This window comes from Callorhinchus milii, unplaced genomic scaffold (assembly GCF_018977255.1).
Source record: "Callorhinchus milii isolate IMCB2004 unplaced genomic scaffold, IMCB_Cmil_1.0 Scaffold13, whole genome shotgun sequence".
Taxonomy (NCBI): domain Eukaryota; kingdom Metazoa; phylum Chordata; class Chondrichthyes; order Chimaeriformes; family Callorhinchidae; genus Callorhinchus; species Callorhinchus milii.
Window position 1 is genome coordinate 7,951,214 of NW_024704754.1, and position 22,076 is coordinate 7,973,289.

At 40.0% G+C, this 22,076-nt stretch overlaps 1 protein-coding gene across 3 annotated transcripts in view; it reads left to right on the forward strand.

Moving 5' to 3' along the window:
* The first annotated feature begins 4,002 nt into the window (after window positions 1-4,002).
* The window catches only part of nsg2 (neuronal vesicle trafficking associated 2), a 34,131-nt gene continuing 16,057 nt past the window's right edge, over window positions 4,003-22,076 (forward strand). The window contains exons 1-3 of one of the 3 annotated variants that reach the window (XM_007906640.2): window positions 4,003-4,135; window positions 5,181-5,358; window positions 5,969-6,088. In XM_007906640.2, coding sequence (XP_007904831.1) covers window positions 5,227-5,358; window positions 5,969-6,088 — 252 coding nt within the window. In that variant the 5' untranslated portion in view covers window positions 4,003-4,135; window positions 5,181-5,226. The remainder of the gene's footprint in view (window positions 4,136-5,180; window positions 5,359-5,968; window positions 6,089-22,076) is intronic. The other 2 variants (XM_007906639.2, XM_007906641.2) reach the window with 2 other exon arrangements.

A 22,076-nucleotide genomic window follows, 5' to 3' on the forward strand; every position in this document is an offset into this window, starting at 1 on the left:
TTGATTGTATATTTGTGGGCGAACGCGGCAGCCAATTGCGCACAGCAATGTCCCACAAACAGTCGTAGATTGAAAATGACCAATTTATTATTGTTTTGGGTTTTTGGAGGGATTATTATTGGGTGTGTGGAGTAAGAAAACTTGCCCAAGGTTTCGCCCTGCCTGGAATTGAACTCGGGTCTCTCACTTGCAAAGCGAGTGCTCTTATATACTTAGTTGTACATGCACAGATGTCTTCTTAGCCCTTGACCAATGAAAATGCAGAATATAATATACAACTTGGGCTTTACGGCAGTAAACTGGACGTAAGTTAATTGGTCTGAGATTTGACAGTCTTTCTCATTCAGCATCTTCAACATGTATAATAGGTACAGCATAGGCCAGCACCAACAATAGGGAGAGTCACAGAGATCCCACTAAATCTTTTTTGTCAAATGTTGCTCTTTTCTATAAACATAACATGTAGGAGCAGGAGTAGGCTATTCAACCTTTCGAGCCTGCTCCGCCATTCAATCATGGCTGATCTTCTAATCTAACTCCAGTTAATAACCTGACCCTGCCTTATCCCCATATCCATTAATCCCTTTTGCAATAAGAAATCTATCTATCTCAGTCTTGAATATGTTGAAGGACTGAGTGTCAACAGCGCTTTGGGGTAGTGAGTTCCATACATTCACCACCCTTTGAGTGAAGAAGTTCTTCCTCGACTCAGTGCGAAAGGGCTGCCTCTGATTTTAAGGTTGTGACCCCTGGTTTTAGTTTCTCCAACCAGGGGAAACAATCTCCCACTATCTACTCTATCATGCCCTTTGATGATCTTATAGGTTTCTATAAGATCCCCTCTAATTCTTCTATATTCTAGAGAATAGGGGCCCAAATTGGTCAGCCTATCCTCGTAACTCATCCCTGGTACTAACCTAGTAAATCTACACTGCACCCCCTCCAAGGCAAGTACGTCCTTCCTTAAATGAGGCCAAAACTGGACTTAGGGTAGGTCTCACCAGGGCTCTATGCAGTTGCAGCAAGACTTCCCTACTCTTATACTCTAATCCTTTCATAATGAATGCTAACATACCGTTCGTCTTCCTTATTCCTTGCTGCACCTGCAGACTAACTTTCTGTGATTGGTGTACAAGGACACCCAAGTCCCTCTGGACGCTAACACATTCTAATCTCTCCCCTTCTAAAAAATAACCCGCTCTTCTGTTTTTGCTGCCTAGGTGGATGACTTCACACTTCCCTACATTATACTTCATCTGCCACCTACCTGCCCAATCACCTAACCTATCTGTCTCACTGCATTTTTTTAATGTCGTCCTCTGTGTTGGCACTTCCTCCTTGTTTTGTGTCATTCGCCAATTTAGATATATTAGCTTCGATGTCCTCATCTAGATCATTGATGCAGATAGTAAATAGCTGAGGCCCAAGGACTGATCGTTGTGGCACTCCACTCGTCACATCCCGCCAATCTGAAAAGGACCCGTTTATCCCTACTCTTTGTTTCCTACCCGTTAACCATTCCACAATCCACGTTAATATGCTCCCCCCAATTCCATGGGCTCTTATCTTTTGGACTAACCTTTTATGCGCCACCTTATTGAATGCCTTCTGGACGTCCAAATAGACCGCATCCACTGATTCACCCTTATCTAGTTTACTGGAAATGTCCTCAAAAAACTCTATGAGATTTGTCAAACATGACTTCCCTTTTGTAAAGCCATGTTGACTTGGCCTAATTATATTGTGCTCCCCTAAATACCGCACTACCACATCCTTAATCAATGATTCTAAACTTGTTCCTATCACTGATGTGAGACTAACTGGCCTTGTCCTTGTCCCCCATTACAACTTCTCCTGTCTCTGACTGAAGTGGACCTACATTTACCCTCACTAGCCTATTCCTCTTAATATATTTGTAAAAACTTTTACAATCAGACTTAATGTTTCTAGCGAGCTTACCCTCATACTCCTTTTTCTCGCTCTTAATGAGTTTTTTAGTTTTATTTTGCTGGTTTCTAAAACTCTCCCAATCTTCAGATTTGCCGCTTTTCTTGACAGTTTTATAAGCCTCCTTTTCTTTTAATTTGATGCTTTCCCTAACTGCTCTGGTTAGCCACGGATGAATTGCTTTCCCTGTGGTACTCTTATTCCGCAAGGGAATATACAACCTCTAAGAATTTTGCATAGATCCTTAAATATTTGCCACTGTTGGTCTACATTTTTACCTCTTAATCCTATTCTCCAGTCTATTTTACCTAAATCTTTCCCCATACCTACAAAATTAGCCCTATTTAAATTCAGAATACTTGCCTCTGAATTAACTATATCCCTCTCTAACTTAATGCAGAATTCATTCATGGCACTTTTCCTGGGCTGCTGTCTGTTCTTTACCCAGTATTTCAGAAATATTGCTATTGTTGGAGCTCCTATTACAAATTATAATTGTTTTTAATGTTTTCCCAATTTTTATTTGTACTCCACTAACACTTTGTATTGACACTATTTTGTGTCATAAATCAGTTAAACAGTGAGAATAACCCAATTTTCTGCCTATAGCTGACTTCTTCATATTATCAAAACTAAATGGACAGTCACATATCACAACATTCTTGTGCACTGTACTGTGGCTATTTGAATTAATTTAATCCTTACATAAAATGCCTTATCACTTTGTTGAGACATCTTGAGTGTTTTGCAGAATATACTATCAAGTGAATTTATTGTATATTTTGTGGGCGATACTTGGCGATAAACTTCCTCCAGAAGACGTCAACTTAAAAAGGAATTATTTTCCAAGGTTTCAGTGCAGAATGAAGCGTGTCAAGCAGAATATTTGGGACTGACTTAAAGTACTCTTTATTAGCTAGCATGTTGCTCAGGTTCAAATAGTCAGCAAACATTGCCAGTTGGTTTCTCAGTACAAATGGTCAGGTGTGAATTGCAGACGCAGATATGGTACCAACTTGATCTTGTGCCAAACAATTTCCTTGGCAAACACGCCTATTGAGAGATTGGGGTTTATCCCACACCGTCCATTTTGCTTAAGATATACACAGTATATTTGCCCATTATTGAATATTCTGAAAGTCAGGGGCTAACTACATTGGCATGACTTAAGAGCTCGCAAGGAGACAATGGTTGGATGTCTGACGTTCAACACGACTGGAAAATGGTACCCTTTTCTCACCAAAGAACCTGCAGTTTACTGAAATATAGTTTCCCAGAAAACTATAGGAGTGAACTGCATTGTGCTTCTTTTCAATGGTAAAACATGTAATGTAATGTCCAGCAATTAACACGTGGATTCAAAAGCACAAATAACAAAAGACTGGTGGGTTTAAGCCACGAAAATAAACCACTCAATGTCTTAAAACTCATTAGGGACAGGAACCCGTCTCCATTTAATGCGTTATGCATCAGGTTTTCAGGTTAGCAAACTAGGCAGTTCCCATTGTATATGTTAGACAATATAACACTGGTTCATTTTGAACTAACTCATGCTACAAAGAGATTTCAAGTGCAAGGGGGTGGATGGTGGTTCGATGCGGGTTCTCTTTTTAAAGAATCTTGTAGCGGAAGGAAATCCAGTTTTATTTACCATTCATTTTATTCCATTCATTATTTAGTTAATTTTCCACGTTATCTTCAATATCTCATTTTTTATGTTTATTTGCTTACAATTTTCAACGCATATATACATACATACATTATCAACACCATCGGGCCTCAAAGGGAATAATATTTATGTTATCAATATGATAAATTTAAGAATTTAAAAAAAATGTATACCGGAAATATATTGCAATATATCATTTATTGCAACTTTTTTTGTGTGCAAATAGGAAAATAAAACGGTGTAGAACTGTTGTAGACAAGAGAGCACTAGAAGTTTAGTTAGCAAATGCTGTAGGCGGCGATGTTTGTACAGTGCAATGCATAGAGGAAAGCAGTGAAGGAAGGACTGGGTTGGATGACAGTGTCCCGCATCGCAAAGGAGCTTTCACTTCCAGCACCAAACCTGCTCAGTCTGCGGCAGGAGCGCTCTCTGCTTAGGTTGTACTGCAAAAGCCTCCCTTCACCCAACGCCATCTTGTGATTGAGGTGCTTTTCTCGTCAAGGTATTACCACCTATTCTGTAAGTAAACCTTCGAAGGAATCTTTCCCTCGTCCCCCACCATTTAAAATTACTCTTTGTGTAGTCGAGAGCTTTTATTCTTAAACAAGCCTCACCAGTTTCAAAGTATAATAGTTTCCTCCCTCCTTGTCATCTCCTTTCTAATATTAAATGTCAAAATATTGCACGGTTGCTAAGAGTTAACGTATTGCAGAAGGGTAGTCTTTTATTATGTGTGTGAGAGTGTTTGATTGTGAAATTCTCTGTCCCAAATTGGAGATGAGGATTTTCTGTGTGCAGTGCAGTGCAAACACAGACTGACATCAAGGACATAGACAATGGCTTGTGAACACCGACTTTATGTGGCGTTTTCTTACTTTGCAAGAGTGGGAGGTGCATATGCTTTCACCCCCTGCGCATCTTCTCTCTTATCCATCCTATTTGGACCCATATTCCTTGATAATTCTTCAGAGGAGATAAGAAATGTTAACGTGAAATGGTCATGGAAGGATAACTGCACTGCATAACAGTGCAGTCTACGTGACACGAAAGGAATAGAAATGTCTCTTTCTTTCATCTAATGTCTCTGCTTTAACATAATAAACCTTCCAGGGGTGCTAAGGATCGAACAAAGCGTTGTTATACTCTCCATTTCTACTGTATTAATCTTCAAAATGCACATACAGTATTTCTGATTTCTGTGTGGATAATATTGACGCTCTGTCTTTATTCGTGGGTTAAAGACCTATTTTTTGTGTCATTGACACAAAACAAATTGTTACTGTGACAGTGATGGCAAAATTATAATGTTTAGGTAACCAGATGGCGTTTTTTGTTATAATTAAATCGCTTTGAGAGATTTGTCACAGATTTGAACATACAGGAATACATTAGTATTCCAACCTCGTTCCTGGTAAATCCTGGTCTGAAAAGAGGAATGATATCGTTCTTATTCAATTCATAGAGTGTAAGATTAAATGGACAAAAATGTTTCTTCTGTGTAAAAAATGCTCTGTTTTGTTCTGTGCTGTGCCNAAAAAAACATCGTTTCCCTCNTTTTTTCTAGCAGTTTTTTGTTTGGGAAAAAGGCAGAACAAATAACGTCGTGAATAATGGTGAAACTGGGGAGTAACGTGAACGAGAAGAACAGCAAACAACAAGCTTGTAGCGATGAGAATTTTCACACCGTCCCCTTGATCACACCCCTGGATGTGAACCACCTGCAGTTCCCTGCTCCAGACAAGGTATTTGTGGAGACAGCAGTTCCCAGCACCTCAAAGTCAAGGCAATTGGCGAAGCTCAAAAATAATGGGTAGTTGTTTCCCTGTAATAATATATAGAGACGCTGCAAACTTACCCGCAGGATCTGAGAAAATAGTATTTTTGCACAATAACCTCAATCTCTGCAACAAACCACACAACGCGTGTAGAAGGAATTGTAACATTTTTAAATTGGGTACAGTTTAATGTGTCGATTTCGCAAACACACGCCGACAGGTGAAGCAAACCTGGAAGGTTTTCCCCCAGACGCATTTCAGAATTTATCAACTAATATTAAACCCTTTAATATTAACACGTTAACAAGGTAAGAGAACATTTGCAGTCACCAATGTCGCTGTCTCGCAACATAATTTCGTGGTAGAGAATTAATGCAAACAGAATTTTCTGAAATAAAACTGGCGGTATACTGTGCATACAGATGTCTTAACGATGTATAATGTATCAAATGCAAGGATTATTATAATTTAAATTAGGGCACAAAAATAATTCCAAGGCATGATTACAGCTAACCTGAACGGCAGGAGTTTGAAGCTCAGCCCTGTGACGGCCCCGCGGTGTGTGTTTGCTCTGTAGGTTGTGGTGAAAACAAGAACTGAGTTCCAATCCGATCAAAAGAACAAAGGGAGACTGAGAGTACCGAAGATCGCCGAGTTCACCATCAGCTTCAATGACGGTGTTTCTGAAAGGCTTAAGGTAAACACTCCAGACAGTTACTGACTGGCAACATGTCTGAAAGCCAACCTCATTCCCATTAAATCCTGGTATGGAAAGAGGAATGATTGAATTCACAGAATGGATTAAAGGAACAAAATTGCTTCCTCTGTGAAAAAGAGCTCTGCAGTGCTGTGCAGTGCCAAAACATCGTTTCCCCCCTTTTTTTGGAAAAAGCAGAAGAAATATTTCAACACTATTCCCGATGTCATATTATTAATAATGGCAGACCATACACCCTTTTTTAAGGCATAAACAAACAAAAGAATGATCCTGAATTTTTTTTCATCCCCCCGCAAAAAAACAACCACATTCGGTCTCATATTCAGGTCCTGAATGATATTTTTGTAATTAAAAAAATCAAATTTAAATCACAAACAGTATTTTTTAAAAACCTGCAATATTAAAGTAAAACATATTTGGAAAGCGATTCATTCAAAGACTTATAGACTTTTAAAATGTACTGTCTCATATTCAAGGGATGGATTTTTAAGAGATTGCATTTTCATGCAATGAAAGTAAAAAACGTATTTTATATATAATCCCATGGTGCAACCAATTGCTTATATTACAGTATGAGTATTTGCTATGAAATTCATTTCAGATTAGTTTTTGTTTTCAAACAGATGAATATGTTTATCGTTTTAATTTCTTAGTGTAAATAATACAAAAAATGAGCTGTTTGGGTGAGGCACTGTGTATTTGAAAGTGAACCACTTATGAAGCAGACTAATGCTGGAGGGAATCTGGCATCCAATTCTGCAGGAAATTACATTGCCTACATGTTTACTCCACAGGGACATCTTATTCTCTGCTCCACCCAGAAAATAATATTTATAAAATTAATAATAAAAAAAACTTGTGACGAAAAATAAAAAAACTTCTACGAATAGAAACTTTCATTGCGTTTCTCTGTAGACAAGAATCACTCTGTATACACTCAACCCACTTCCAGTTTAAATGAGAAAATAGTGATGCAATTGTGAAACACCATTTATTTTCCAAAAGTTCAACTGGTTATAAATTGTCGCCTTACTAGTGAAAATTCTGCTTTTGGTGAGATTTCTATTATCTTTAACAGATGATCAGAGACAGGCACTAATACAGGTTTAAGTGCGAACCATTATTTTGAAAGTAAATGATATTTGGCATTGCAGTCACTACAGAAGAAGCAACTTATAAGACAGGTTTCACTACCTTTGCATTGCCTGTATATCTCTCTTTTTGTTTGAAGTTTTAGAATTTTAAATAACATTTTTTAAAAAATTATTGCTGAGCGAGGTTAGGCCTAATCACCCCCATTAACCGAATTAGACCAAAACATTCCACTCTGGGAACAAGGGTTTCCCCCACAGATGAGCCCCAATACCCCCATTTATTCTTGGCCCCAAATTGTCAAAGGACAATGCAAACCTGAACCATGTCTTCACGACCACCCGAGCAAGTCAGGTGACCGGATGGCCTCTCCAGCAGGACAAGCCTGACTGAGCCAAGTGACCAGGTGCTCAAGTGAGCTCTGAGTTCCAGTATCTCCACTTCCTCTGTGTGAGGGCAGATCAAACTCCTCAGATCAGAAGTGCAAGGATTATTATTACTGCAATACCAACCAACAGAGGGCTGAAAGCATAGCATCAGCCAGGAGCTCAATCCTTCCCACAATGATCCAGTTATGTTATACAAGATAAATCCAAATTACATTTGTGAAGCGCTTTTCATGTCAGGAGGACATCCCAAGGCGTTGGACAGTCAGTGATTTAGACCCGAGCGGGGGCGGGGGTTTCGGGGTGGGAGGTTGGGATCAGGAGCCTGTTGAGCGGAGGGAGCGGTCAGGTTGGTAAGGGGTTAGCAGGTCACAGAGGTAGGAAGGGGCAAGGCCTTGGAGGGTTTTGAAGGCGAGGACAAAGATTTTGAACTCTATCCTCTGAGGGATGGGGAGCCAATGGAGTCAGGCAAAGGTGGGGGTGATGGGGTCACAGAGTCCAGTGCAGGAGAGGACTCAAAGTGCAAAGTTCTGGATGATCTGCAGGTTATGGAGGGAAGAGTTGGGAAGGCCGACAAGCAGGAAGTTGGTGTAGTTGAGCCTAGATGTGATGAATTTGTCGATGAGGGTTTTGGGGATTGAAGGGTGAAGCAGTGGCAGAGCTGGGTGATGTTTTGGAGGTGTGTGCGCGGGATTGGGGGGTGACAGAGCGAGTCATGGCACAGATGTGGGGTAAGAAGGAGGGTCAAACAAGATGCCTAGGTTCCTGACTGGGTCAGTGAGATGGAGTGTGATTCCACGGATGTGTTATCTGCATCAAAAGATCAAATAACTACAGGATTTGAATCTAATTTTCCAGAATTCTTATCCCAATCAGATCAGTCCACGCACACCTTAAGCATCCCACAAAGATTACATTTTCAATGGTTATCGAATGGCAAATTCAAATAGGCTGTTTGAATTTATCCATGGGGATGTTCAGTGTAAAGTTATACCTATACTAAAAAAAATCATTGCATTTACTTTAAGTAAATGCTTTTTTTTAATTAAAAGAGTTTTATATAATTGTATGTTTCAATAATGTCTATTACTTTAGCTGTATAAATCATATCACTGGAAAGATCAAAACAGTCTTTCAGTCCTTCAAGATGATTGACAGTCCCAAGTCAACTAAGTAAGAACCCGGTTGTTAGTCGATCACTTTTCCGGGGGTAATAATTCCTTCAAAAAAGTTTTAAAAAACTGATCACTTCAATCCATGACTGTTCGTGGGACACTGCTGTGCACAATTAATTGGCTGCCGCGTTTCACCCACAAAATATACAGTCAGTTCACTTTACAGTATGTTCTGTGAAGCACTTTGAGATGTCTCGAAGATGTGATAAGGTTCTATATTAGGATTATTATTTTATTATTATAAACCCACTAAGCAAATAATTGGATTGTTTCCACTTGGAAACTGAAGGAAGAAACCATCTGGAGATGGCCTATGATAACATTTGCATTTCCCATAACACATTGTTAAGGGCAGTCTGAGAATTGACAGAAGAAGCTATTGCTATTTTTGCATCACATATTGGTTACTTTCAATGAGTAGCAGTGAAATCTGTTCCATAATGGATGTGGAACTGAAAATATTTACTAATCCATCAAGGTGAACAAGGTAGACAATAGCCATGGTTAATTAGAGTCCTGACATATGATTGATCAATGGAAGGTAAAGTGTTTTCATGGCAGCTGGGATGAGTATTTGCAAAAGTATTTCAATATGCCTAGCAGAATTTAATTGTAGCTATCTATTTTATAGCTTGTCCTAAATGTGTTGCAATCTTATATGAAATAACAAGACATGATAAGGCGCTATATCAAATGCAAGGATTATTATTATTATAATAATGCGACTTTCTGCTATTATTATTCGATTATAGCATTCGATTCTAGTGCCTTTGGATGTCCTCCCGAAGTAAAAGGCGCTATACAAATGTAATTTTGTTGTTGTTATTATATGATCAAGAAGGATGGGGGCGAAACAGGAGTGTGTCATACCATAGTAAACATTTATTGTCAATTAATTCCCATCTCACATCATGTTATGTGAAATCATCAATGTAACGTTCACTGTGGTAAGGAGGCAAATTGCCATTTAGTGCAACTGATACTCATTTAGATCAATGATTAATTTTAGGAACGCTTCATGCAACTTGGAGAACTGTTAAGCGAACAAAATAGTGTCAAATGTGAAATGAATCAAGGCAAAATGTTATTCAGAATACATTTGATATAAGAAACCAGAAGGTATATCAGAGTCTCTCTGCTTGTTGATATTCATAGTATGAATATAGTGGCTCTTTACAGCTTGAGACTAACTAGAAATGAAGTGAATGTTAATCCAGACAGCCACAGCAGTTCGTTTGCATCAGCAACATCCTGTGAAAAACAATGAGGTGAAGAGACATTTAATTTTTGGGGGGTCGGGGAGGAAGAGAATTTGAATATGTAGGAAATAAAAGCTAAGATGATGGGAAAATGTTTGCCCTATTACCGGATTTGTATTCTTAGTATAATTACCTCAACTCAAAATATCTCAATGCATCATTTTCTCATATGTCATTTGCACATTCTATTAATGAGAATTGAATTGAAAACGTAATTCCCTACTTATATCCCGAGGGACAATGAACATGGAATACTCATATTCTAAATTAGAAATCTTGATTAACATTCATAAAATATTGCAAATTAGTGTATTCGTAAGTGTGCATTCAGAAAGTATTGAGAATAGTCAGCTGCATTTTTAAAAAATAAATTCAGTCAATCCACTTTACAACAACAACAAGATTTCATTTATAGAGCGCCTTGCATGTCGGGAGGACGTCCCAAGGCGCTGTACAGTTGGGTCGGGACCCGAGCAGTGGGGATATGGTGAGGGTGAGGGGAGGGAAGGGAGGGAGCGAGGAGGGTGTAGAGAGTCGAGAGGGGAGCTGAAGGCACGGTCAAAGAGAAAGGCCTTGAGACCGGCCTTGAAGGAGGAAAGGGAGGAAGCGGCGAAGGCACTGGGGGATAGAGTTCCAGAGCCTCGGGGCTGAGAGGCTGAAGGCCCGGCCACCGATGGTAGGGCGGTTGGGGCGGGGGATGTGGAGCAGACCGGAGCCAGAGGAACGGAGGGTACGGGCAGGTAAGTTGGGGGATAGTTCTTTGGATTCTTTACAATGTGAATCGCTTTGAGACGTCTCAACGACATGATAAGCACTATATCAAATGCAAGGATTATTATTATTTATCTTATCTACTACTGATTTTTTTTCACACTTCTGCTTTATACAATCAGTTCACTTTACAGTGTATTCTGTGAAGCACTTTGAGACGTCTAGAAGACATGAAAAGCACTCTATCATAATGCAAGTATTATTAAAGCAGAAACAATGATGCATTTAACTCTGGAACTACAAACCAATTGTAATGTGGCATACAGGATCATCAAAGAAAATAATGGTGTAGACAATAACATTTATATACACTGGATACTTATTACTCTTTGACAATATGGAGAATATCTAAATGCATGAAAGGTTGGGGAAATTACTTATTTAAACATAAGCATGGTTTGAACATTTTAAGACATGTTTTTAAAAATGTAAAATATTACATATTACTCAGTGGTATTGCACTGTCAGATGTAACAATTCATCAAATATTACAACACTGTGGTCAAAGCAAATTCTTCTTTATAATTGGTATTGTGTATCAGCTGTTTTACAGTTGTTTTTGTCTACAAAATACTGCACTTTATCCTCTGAAGATTTCTGAGATGTCCTCCCTACTTGAAAGGCCCTGTATCAAATATAACGATTATTTATTTTAATATCAGCTTATTCGTGAAAATCTAATTATTCACGACAATATTTAAAGCTGCAGGTGTACATTAGCTGTACATTTCCAAGAACCCGTTAATTTTTATCAATTTTCTGTACTAAAGTTCAAAGAATATGTTGGGGGAGGATAGAGACAAAATATTTAATGCCCTTATTTAACATATGCAAAAAATATATTTTTGAGCAAAAAAGGTTTCTTTGTGTCCTCTCAGAATTGCTAATTATAAACTACCCTAAGCTCCTTCTAAAATCCTGTAATAGATATACTGCAAAATCCAGTAGAGTGCACTTCATCTGAAGTCTGCCAGTAAACCCCAACAATTCCCAATTATGTCTGAAAAATATCAGAGTACTTTGGGATGAATATGCTTTTGTTTGACAAATTGTAGCACAACAACAACTTGCATTTATATAGCGCCCTTCATGCGAGGTATCATCCTGGAGCACTTGACAGCTACGGAGTCTGACCGCAAGCCAGGGGGAGAGGGAGGTGACCGCAAGCACGATCAAAAAAGGATGGTCTTTAGGCAGGAGTTGTAAGTGGGGAGGGAGGGGGCAAAGTGGAGGGCTTGAGGGAGTTCCAGAGCTTTGGGGTGTAGTGGCTGAAGACACGGCCACAGATGGTGGAGTGGAGGGGATGAGGGACGAATGGGAGGCTGGAGCCAGCCGAGTGGAGGCAGCGAGTGGAGAAGTGGAGGATAAGCAAATCAGATAGGTAAGGGAGGTGCGAGGGCATGAATGGATTTGAAAATGAGTGAGAGAATCTTGAAATCAATCCATTCAGTAATTGGGAGCCAGTGGAGCCTGGCAAGGACTGGTGTGATGTGGGTACCAAAGCCTTCTCTTCCACTGCCATCCCAGCCATGACCACACAGCCTGACTTCAAGATCCTCACCCTTGTCTTCAAATCCCTCCACTCCTCTGCAGCCCCCCACCTCTCTGACCTCCTCTCACAAAGTGCCCATTCCCTACGCTCCACCAGGTCTGGCCTCCTCCTTTTCCACGAGTCCTCCGCTCCATCATCAGCGGCCATGCCTTCAGCCACTATGCCCCGAAGCTCTGGAACTCCCTTCCTCACTCCCTTCACCTTGCCCCCTCTCTTCCCACTTTAAGGTCTCGGCTGAAGATCTTTTCGACCGTGCCTTTGTTCTCCTTCCTCCCTCTCCCCCTGGCTCGGCCCCAGGATCCGTTATGTGAAGTGCTCTGAGACTCTGTCCAGCGTGGAGGGCGCTATATAAATCCAAGTTGTTGTTGTTGTCGTGTAGGTGAAAACCTGGGAGGAGAAGGTTTTGAATGAATTGAATTTGGTGTATGATGGAGCTGGGGAGACCAGCGAGGAGGGCATTGGAATTGTGCGCTGGGAAGTGATGAAGGCATGGATGAGGGTTTCAGCTGCATCAGTTGTGAGGTATGGATGGAGGAGAACAATATGGTGGAGGTGGAAAAAAACGGTCCTGGTCAGAGAATGTATGTGGGTAGAAAGGAAAGCTAGCGATCGAACCTGACACCTAAGTTGCACATGGATTCAGTGAGTCAACCGGGGAGGTTGAGGAGTTCAGACCCGCAGGAGGGAAGACGTTGACAGGAGCCAAAAAACATTCAGATGCAGGAAGATTGCACCCATCCAGGCCTTGATGTCCGTCAAACAAGCTGACAGGACATCAGTGCAGTTGCAGCTGGAAGAGAAGTAGATTTGGGTGTTATCCGCATACATGTGGAAGTTAACCCCATGCCTGTGGATGACATTTCCGAGAGGGAACGTGTAGATGAGGAAAATAAGGGGGTCAAGGATGGAGCCTTGGGGTACCCCGCAGGTGACTGGGCGGGGGCAGGAGGAGAAACCATTTGCCGAGATGTATTGTTGGTGGTTAGTATAGTGTATGAAGGAAGCAGTAATACAAGCAGACAATGTATGTCATTTCAACAAAAACAACAAAATTACATTTATAGAGTGCCTTTCACATCGGGAGGATGTCCCAAAGTGTTGGGGCCATTTCAGTGGTCATTAGAATTTGCTTGACCTGAGATGATCTTAAGTGGGCTGCATGGGGTTAGATATTGTGGAAGGTTTTAAAAAGCATTTTTAATGAGGTTGTCTCCAAAAGCCAATTTTCCTCTAAACCTACTGACTGATAAATTAATTCTATGGTGAATTTTGTTCCTTCCTTAAAAATAAGTTATCTAGCCCCAGTTTAATGCTATGTCTCAAATGATTGCTTGCATAATTAGACTCCTTGTCTGGCTTGTGGCTTGTTCTAGTTTTGAATGCATGTTTCTGTACTTCACGCTAAGTTCAAGCCTATATACTTTGACCTTTTGAGAAAATCCTCCAAATCCTTTTCTTTATTTTACTTTCGATCTGATACGCATTAAAGTTTGTGGGAGATGTTTCAGGAATAGTCCATTTCCATTCTAGTGGTGCCCAAGTGGAAAATTTGGTGGAACATTTAAAATTAAGATGGTCACAAAAGCACTTGATATAGCGTTTTATCATGTCATCAAGATGTCTCAAAGCACTTCACAGGATTTCCTGTAAAGTGTATTAACTGTATTTTGTGGATGATTTCAGTGCAAAGTTCTTTTTTTCATGCTGCTGCGTTTGTTTTCCCTTAAATGGGAATTAAATGTTCTAACTATAAGAATAATTGTATGGTCATTGACACCTAATTAGTAGCTAAATCACGTCAGCATACATCAGAACTCTTGGGATAGATTGACTGTGGAGTAGTCAGCTTTGACATTCGATTAAGTGTGTCTGTGTGACTCGGTAATCATGTATTTTTGTTCCCATCTCCATGACTACAAGTTTAATATTGATGAGACTAACCATTTCATTATACGTCCATCCTGTAGAGTGTGTGTGGCCTGCACTCAGTTGGGTTGATAGCTGAAACATAGCAGTCTGTCCATCTTCTATGTTGGATGCACCACTCCCGTAGTTCCTTCTGCTGAACACACAATGCGGCTTTGCATTTGAAACAATTTGGAAGTCTGCATTGCAATGTGTTGTCTGGTGAGAGGTGGCGTGGCGATGCATCAGTGGAACAAAATGCCAAATGAAACAGAGACTTTTAATAACTTACACCAAAATAAATGTTTGTCACTGACTAAGTATGAAACCGGTCAGACGTTAGCTCCTTGCAGGAGAGCTGTATTATGTGGTTGAACCTTCATACAATATCAGTGTTAAGTAAAAATCATCATGTCCAGAAGGATTTGGATATATATTGCATAAGGCTTATGAAGCTTACAAGCCTATGATCCTTGAAGAATGGAGTCAAAACAGTTGATTCTTTTCCCTCAAGCTTTCATTTCAACCTTTCTTTTGTACTAAAAAATCACAGCAGTGTTATTACTACATTAAAGAGCACTTATTTTACGAGAAATAATATTACAGTATAACATAACATGTAATAATAATAATAATAATCCTTGCATTTGATATAGCGCTTTTCACGTCGGGAGGACGTCCCAAAGCGCTTCACAGAACACACTGTAAAGTGAATTGACTGTATATTTGTGGGCGAACGCGGCAGCCAATTGCGCACAGCAATGTCCTACAAACAGTCGTAGATTGAAAATGACCAATTTATTATTGTTTTTGGTTTTGGAGGGATTATTATTAGACGTGTGGAGTAAGGAAACTTGCCCAAGGTTTCGCCCTGCCTGGAATTGAACTCAGGTCTCTCGCTTGCAAAGCGAGTGCTCTAACCACTGAGCTACAGGACTCCATGTAGGAGCAGGAGTAGGCCATTCGGCCCTTCGAGCCTGCCCCGCCATTCAATCATGGCTGATCTTCTAATCTAACTCCAGCTAATAACCTGACCCTACCTTATCCCCATATCCCTTAATACCTTTTGCAATAAGAAATCTATCTATCTCAGTCTTGAATATGTTCAAGGACTGAGCGTCAACAGCCCTTTGGGGTAGTGAGTTTCATACATTCACCGCCCTTTGAGTGAAGATGTTCTTCCTCAACTCAGTGCGAAAGGGCTGCCTCTGATTTTAAGGTTGTGACCCCTGGTTTTAGTTTCTCCAACCAGGGGAAACAATCTCCCACTATCTACTCTATCATGCCCTTTGATGATCTTATAGGTTTCTTTAAGATTCCCTCTAATTCTTCTGTATTCTAGAGAATATAGTATGTTTCGCAGCTAGTCAACAAAGCTTCTAGTATTGTCAGACATTGAAGCAGAGTTGTCTGATTCATTTCCTTTAGATTTATACTGGTTCAAACAGTTTCATTGCCCTTTCATAGAGCTGATACATCATTTGGGAAGCATAATATGAACAAGCAATTAAAGTTGATCACTTAGGACCCTTTTTTTGGTCAGCGGGTGTCTGACACATGCGGAAACCCATCACCACGCTTAAGAGGATCCAAACTGAGAATTCCAGGCATCCCACCGAAATTCTAGAGATAGATTGATGGAATAATATATCTATAATAATATATCTATATGTACACGTGTGTGTGTGTGTGTGTGTGTGATGAAGCTTTTAGCCCATTAGCCTGGGTTAAATTTGGATGCAGATCCCAGCAGTGAAATGATATTGGCAACCTATTGAGCAACCCTGTGACTCCACAGAATGACTTCCTGTTTCACCTAAAAAGAAATCTTAACGAAAAGAAATTGCAACAGATGTTATTTTCAGAAATAACATTAGCTTAAAAAATGCATACGCTTAGAATCATAATTCTGCATTTAACAAAGCATCTTATCACATGAAAACACCTCACAGTGTTTTTGCTGGTGAAGGCAGAAGCCAATTTTGGTACAACAATGTCCCAGTCAGCCAATAAAGTGAAGAAAGCATCCTTTTTAATTTGGTGGTTTGATTCTATGTAGTCACTTTAACAGGACTAAATTTGTGCAAATTCAAGATGCAGAAATATGTCCTTGTTTTTGCCATGTTCCTGCTCTTCTGGTGTTGCTACTATTGTGGTAACTGTTGGGAATCGCTCCCTTTGCTTCATTGTGGATGCGAAGGGACTTTAGCGAGAATTACCCCACCATAGAAGACGCAGTATGAGTATGTGAAGTTACTCAGCTCAGATGTACTGTAAATGCCACGTCATTTGCTATGTCTGAGGACCAGTGCATAAGGAGGGCAAGGAATTTGGGAGGATCAGTGACTGAATTGTGCCACCAACAACCTTGGAGACACAATTCAGCATCTCTACTGGTGTCTTTGATAGTCACAACAACCCTGAACTTCTGTGAAGCTGTCAGATTCCAAGCCCCTGCAAGAGAGATTAATAGGTGTGTGCCAGATTTCTGTCCTTAAGATTCTGACAAACGTTATGAACAGATCCTGTCCACAATCACCTACACGACTGCTTCAAAGATACACATTTTTCATTACATTTGCCCTAGTATATTGTGCTCTACTCTGCTTTGATTCCCACTGTTCGATTTTAAAAGGGGTTTAAGATTGTGGAGACGTGTGAAAAAAGATTGTTGGTGGTGGCTGGATCATTTATCACTTTTTTTTCATAAGAGCTCAGAAGCAGTGAAGGTAAATTGTACTAGATTTCTCGTATGTGGAGTCGCGTAACTTAGTGGTTAGCGAGCTCTCCTCTCAAGCAAGATGATCTGGGTTTGATTCCCAGGCAAACCTTATGCAAGTTTCCTTACTCCATCGCCTAGAAGTAAGTAGGAACCTGGCTGTTATTTGATTGGGGGATTTCTTTCTGGGCATATTAATCTCTCCAAAAAATCCAACAACAATTTGGTCACTCACTCCACGACTGTTTGTAGTACCCACCTGGCTCAATTGGGTGCTCTATTTCACCCACAAAATACAGTCAACCACTTTACAATATATCCTGTGAAGTGTTTTAAGATGTTTCTACCAGATAAAGCGCTACATCAAATGCAAGGATTATTATTATCATTATAATTTAACATGGTTACTTTTGAGTTGCATTTGGCAATAGGTGTTCAAAGTATTCCTGAATGAATTGATCTTTATAAAATTCTATGCTCGTTTTTAAACTAGTGGCAAATAAAGAATAAAACAATTGTTTTCTTTTTAAAAAGCAATACAATTATAACTGATTTTGGCAATTACATTTTGTTTTACATTCCAGCAATTATTCCCCAAACAAAGTAAAAGGATGCTTAAATATTGACGTGTAGCTGGCATATCTATTACTTTGTAAATTGTAAAGCCAAACCTGATGTGATGCGAGTGAAACTTAACTCACTGGAGTCCTCTAATGGAAGATCCATCCATTTGATCCAGAACAATTAATTTAGGTTTGCATCAATAGAGCAAGACTTGTAGCACTTACATGGCAAATACATGTAATTGTTCTCAGAAAAACCCAAGCAGATCATGTTAGCTATATCAATATTTACAATCAACTTCAAGTCTTATTGAGTGGTTTTTTTCCAACTATGTCGTGCAGAAATATTATTTTTAGTTTGTTCATTGTGCATTCTTTTAAAATCCTTTTTCGAAAGCAATCTTTTATGTTAGCTATCTTTCTTTTTTCATATTTGGTAATGAAATTAGGAACTTATCTTGAAAATAACCAATAAAATAAGGATCTTTTACCTTCATATAATAAAGTAGCCTTTGGCATCCAAGGTTATAACAAGGCATGTACTGCTCCAATGTTCAATATTAGACATAGGAAATAATGCAACAAAGGGCAAAGCAAGATCACTAAGTCTTGTAATAGAGACTAATGTTATATAGTTCAGATGTATTATGAGGATGAATGTGGGCTCACAAGGTAAATCTGTATTTAAAAACAAAAAATGCTAGATTACCGGACCAGAATTTTATATCTACTATAATACAGTTTTGAGGGACCAACAACAACAACTTGCATTTATACACACCTTTCGGTGGAATGACGTGTTCAGAAAATGCTGAATTAATAAGACATTTTCATCTCCCCAAAGATGGGCCACTGCCACACAATTAACACGATCATTTACTAATCAGGGTGAACATTATCACATGTCAAATATACAGAGCAGCCGAGACTAATATTTAGGATCAAAATGCTTGTCTAAGACCTTTAAACCCTTAACTCAGTGAATTACTTAGCGGTTATTGGACACCATTACAATGATTCACATAGGGATATTTTACAAGGTCACAAGATGGGTTCAGATGAAGAAGGCCCTTCAGTCCATCTGATCTCATCCTTCCTGAATGCTCACTGTCCCATCCTCCCATCACAGCATCAAGCCGTTTCTTAAATAGATGGTTCCATAGGCACTGACAGCTCTGCAGTATCACACTCAAGTCCAACACTGTCTATTTGAGCAAGGAGGACATCACAGTTTCCTCCTTGCTCAAACTTTCTGCAGTTATGTCTGCATATGTGCACATTGCATCAATTGTCATTAAATAAGCATTGGGAGCTGGAACCCTTTTTGACCTTTGTGGAGTCCTCTAGTGTAGTGGTTAGCCTTGCAAGCGAGAGGACCCGGGTTCGATTCCATGGAATGGCGAAACCTTAGGCAAGTTTCCTTGCTTCACATGGTTCTGTTTACCTAGATGTAAGTAGGAACCCAGTTGTTAATTGATTGGCGAATTGCTTTCCCAGGGGTAATAATTTCCTCCAAAAAAAAATTGGTCACTTCAATCCACGACTAATGTGAGACACTGCAACGTGCAATTGGCTGCCGCATTTCACCCAAAAAATATACAGTCAATTCACTTTACAGTATATTCTGTGAAGCACTTTGAGATGGCTCGAAGATGTGATAAGGTGCTATATCAAATGCAAGGATTATTGTATTATATTATATGCCTGATTTCTGTCCTCAAGATCTGACAAACTTTACGAACAGATCCTGTCCACGATCACCTACACGACTGCTTCAAAGACGCACATTTTTCATTGCATTTGCCCTATTGTGCTCTGCTTTGATTCCCCAAGGCATTTGATCTAGCGCCTTATACGTCATCGAGACATCTCAAAACGCTTCAGAGGGTTCACTGTAAAGTGGATTGACTGCATTTTGTGGGTGAAAGGCGGAGGCCAATTGCAACAGCATGTCCTACAAACAGTTGTGGATTGAGTGACCAAATTGTTTTTATATAATATTATATAATCAGATTACTACAGACAGAGAGGAAGTTCTGAAAAGATTGATTGGGCTCAAAATTGATAAGTCACCAGGACCAGATGGGTTTCACCCAAGGTTGCTGTGGGAGATACGGTTCAAATAGTGGAGGCTTTGGCCATTATATTTCAATCTTCATTGGACACAGGAGTGGTGCCAAGAGACTGGAGAGTGGCTAATGTTACCCCCCTCTACAAAAAGGGGCGGAAAGACAAACCCGGAAATTACAAGCCAGTCAACCTAACTTGGAAATAGAAAAACTACTGGAGACCATAATCCGGGACAGAATAAATCTCTATTTAGAGGAACATGAGGTAATTAGAGACAGCCAACGTGGATTTGTTAAAGGCAAATCTTGCCTAACAAATCTAATAGAATTTTTTGAAGAGGTGACTGTGAGGGTTGATGAGGGAAATGCGGTGGACGTAATTTACATGGATTTCAAAAAGGCTTTTGACACAGTACCGCATAAGAGATTAATAAAACAATTAGAGGCCCACGGTATTAAGGGGACAGTGGCAGTTTGGATTAAGAACTGGCTGAGTGACAGAAAGCAGAGGGTGGTGGTTAATGGGTGTTTCTCGAAATGGAAGGAGGTGTGCAGTGGTGTCCCCAGGGATCGGTATTGGGACCACTGCTCTTTTTAATATATATTAATGATCTGGACTTGGGCATAGAGAGCACTATTTCCAAGTTTGCAGATGATACAAAGTTAGGTTGGGTAATAAATAGTGAGGAGGACTGTAACCAACTGCAAGCAGACATACACAGAATGGTGGAATGGGCTGACATGTGGCAGATGGATTTCAATGTGGATAAGTGTGAGGTGATACACTTAGGTAGGAAAAATGATAGGGGGTAATATAGACTTGGTAGCTCAATCTTAAGGGGGGTGAATGTACAGAGAGATCTGGGTGTTCAAGTAAGCGAATCATTAAAGGTAGCGGGGCAGGTAGATAAGGCAGTAAAAAAGGCATTTGGTGTACTGAGCTTTATTAGTAGGGGCATAGAGTATAAGAGTAGGGAGGTTATGGTTAATCTATACAAAACACTGGTTAGGCCTCAGCTGAAGTACTGCGTCGAGTTCTGGGCACCTTACTTCAGGAAGGACATTAAGGCACTGGAAAGGGTGCAGAGGAGATTTACGAGAATGATACCAGGAATGGGGAACTTTATCTATGAAGACAGGCTGGAGAAGTTAGGACTTTTCCCATCAGAGCAGAGAAGGTTACACGGGGACCTGATAGAGGTCTTCAAGATCATGAAAGGTTTCGACAGGCGAGATAGGGAAAAGCTGTTTCCGCTGGTAGGTGTGTCTGTGACCCGTGGTCACAATCTTAAGATATTTACCAAAAGAAGCAGAGGGGAGGATAGAAGAAATGTTTTCACTCAGCGAGTTGTTTGAATTTGGAATGATCTGCCTGAAAGGGTAGTGAAGTCCGATTCGACAACAGCTTTTAAGAGAGAACTGGATAGGTATCTGGGGAAGACGGGTTTGTAGGGTTATGGGGAGAAAGCTGGTGATTGGGGTTAGTGAAAGTGACTTGCTCTGTCAAAATGGGCCGAATGGCCTCCTTCTGTGCCGTAACATTCTATGACTCTATACAAATCCCCTCCCCTCAAAAAAGGACTGAAAGAGACTAAATAAATGATTCCAGATTGAGATCAACGTGCTAAGAGAAAAGCTAAAGATAAAATATTCTTTTTTAGTGTCTTAAATTACAGGGCAAACTGAGTAGGCTTTTCTTGTTTCTACGTTGTTATAGTGCACAAAGTATTTACACAGGCTCAATATACTTTACTCTTTGCACAGAATTTACAATATTATTAGCCTCAGAACAGGCCACTGACACAGATCAAATCCTGTTTTTGTTCAGTCAAAGATTTCCTTATACGAACCCCCAGGTCTCTCTGTTCCTTCACCTCCTTTAAGATTCTACCATCAGCGTATATTGCCTCTGCTCATCCTCCCAAGATGCATCACTTTTCTCCACATTAAATTTCATCTGCCCCGTGTCTGCCCATTTTACCAGTCTGTCTATGTCCTCTTGCAGTCTGCTGCTATCCTCCTCACTGTTTATTACTTTTCCTAGCTTAGCATCATCTGCAAACTTGGAAATTGTACTCCCTATACCCAAGCCCAGGTCATTTATACAGATCAAAAACAGCAGTGGTCCCAATACTGACCCCTGGGGGACACCACTGCTCACTGCCCTCCAGTCAGAAAAACAGCCATTCACCACCACTCTCTGCTTTCTGTCTCCCAGTCAGTTCTGTATCCATGCTGCCACTGTCCCTTTAATACCGTGGACTTCTGTTTTGCTTACAAGTCTCTTATGTGGAACTTTATCAAACGCCTTTTGAAAATCCATATAAACTGCACTACCTTCATCCACCCTTTCCGTTACTTCATCAAAAATCTCTTATCAGATTTATTAGACACGATTTGCCTTTAACAAATCTGTGTTGGATGACTTTTATTAACCTATATTTTTCTAAGTGAAAATTAATTTTGTCCTGGATTA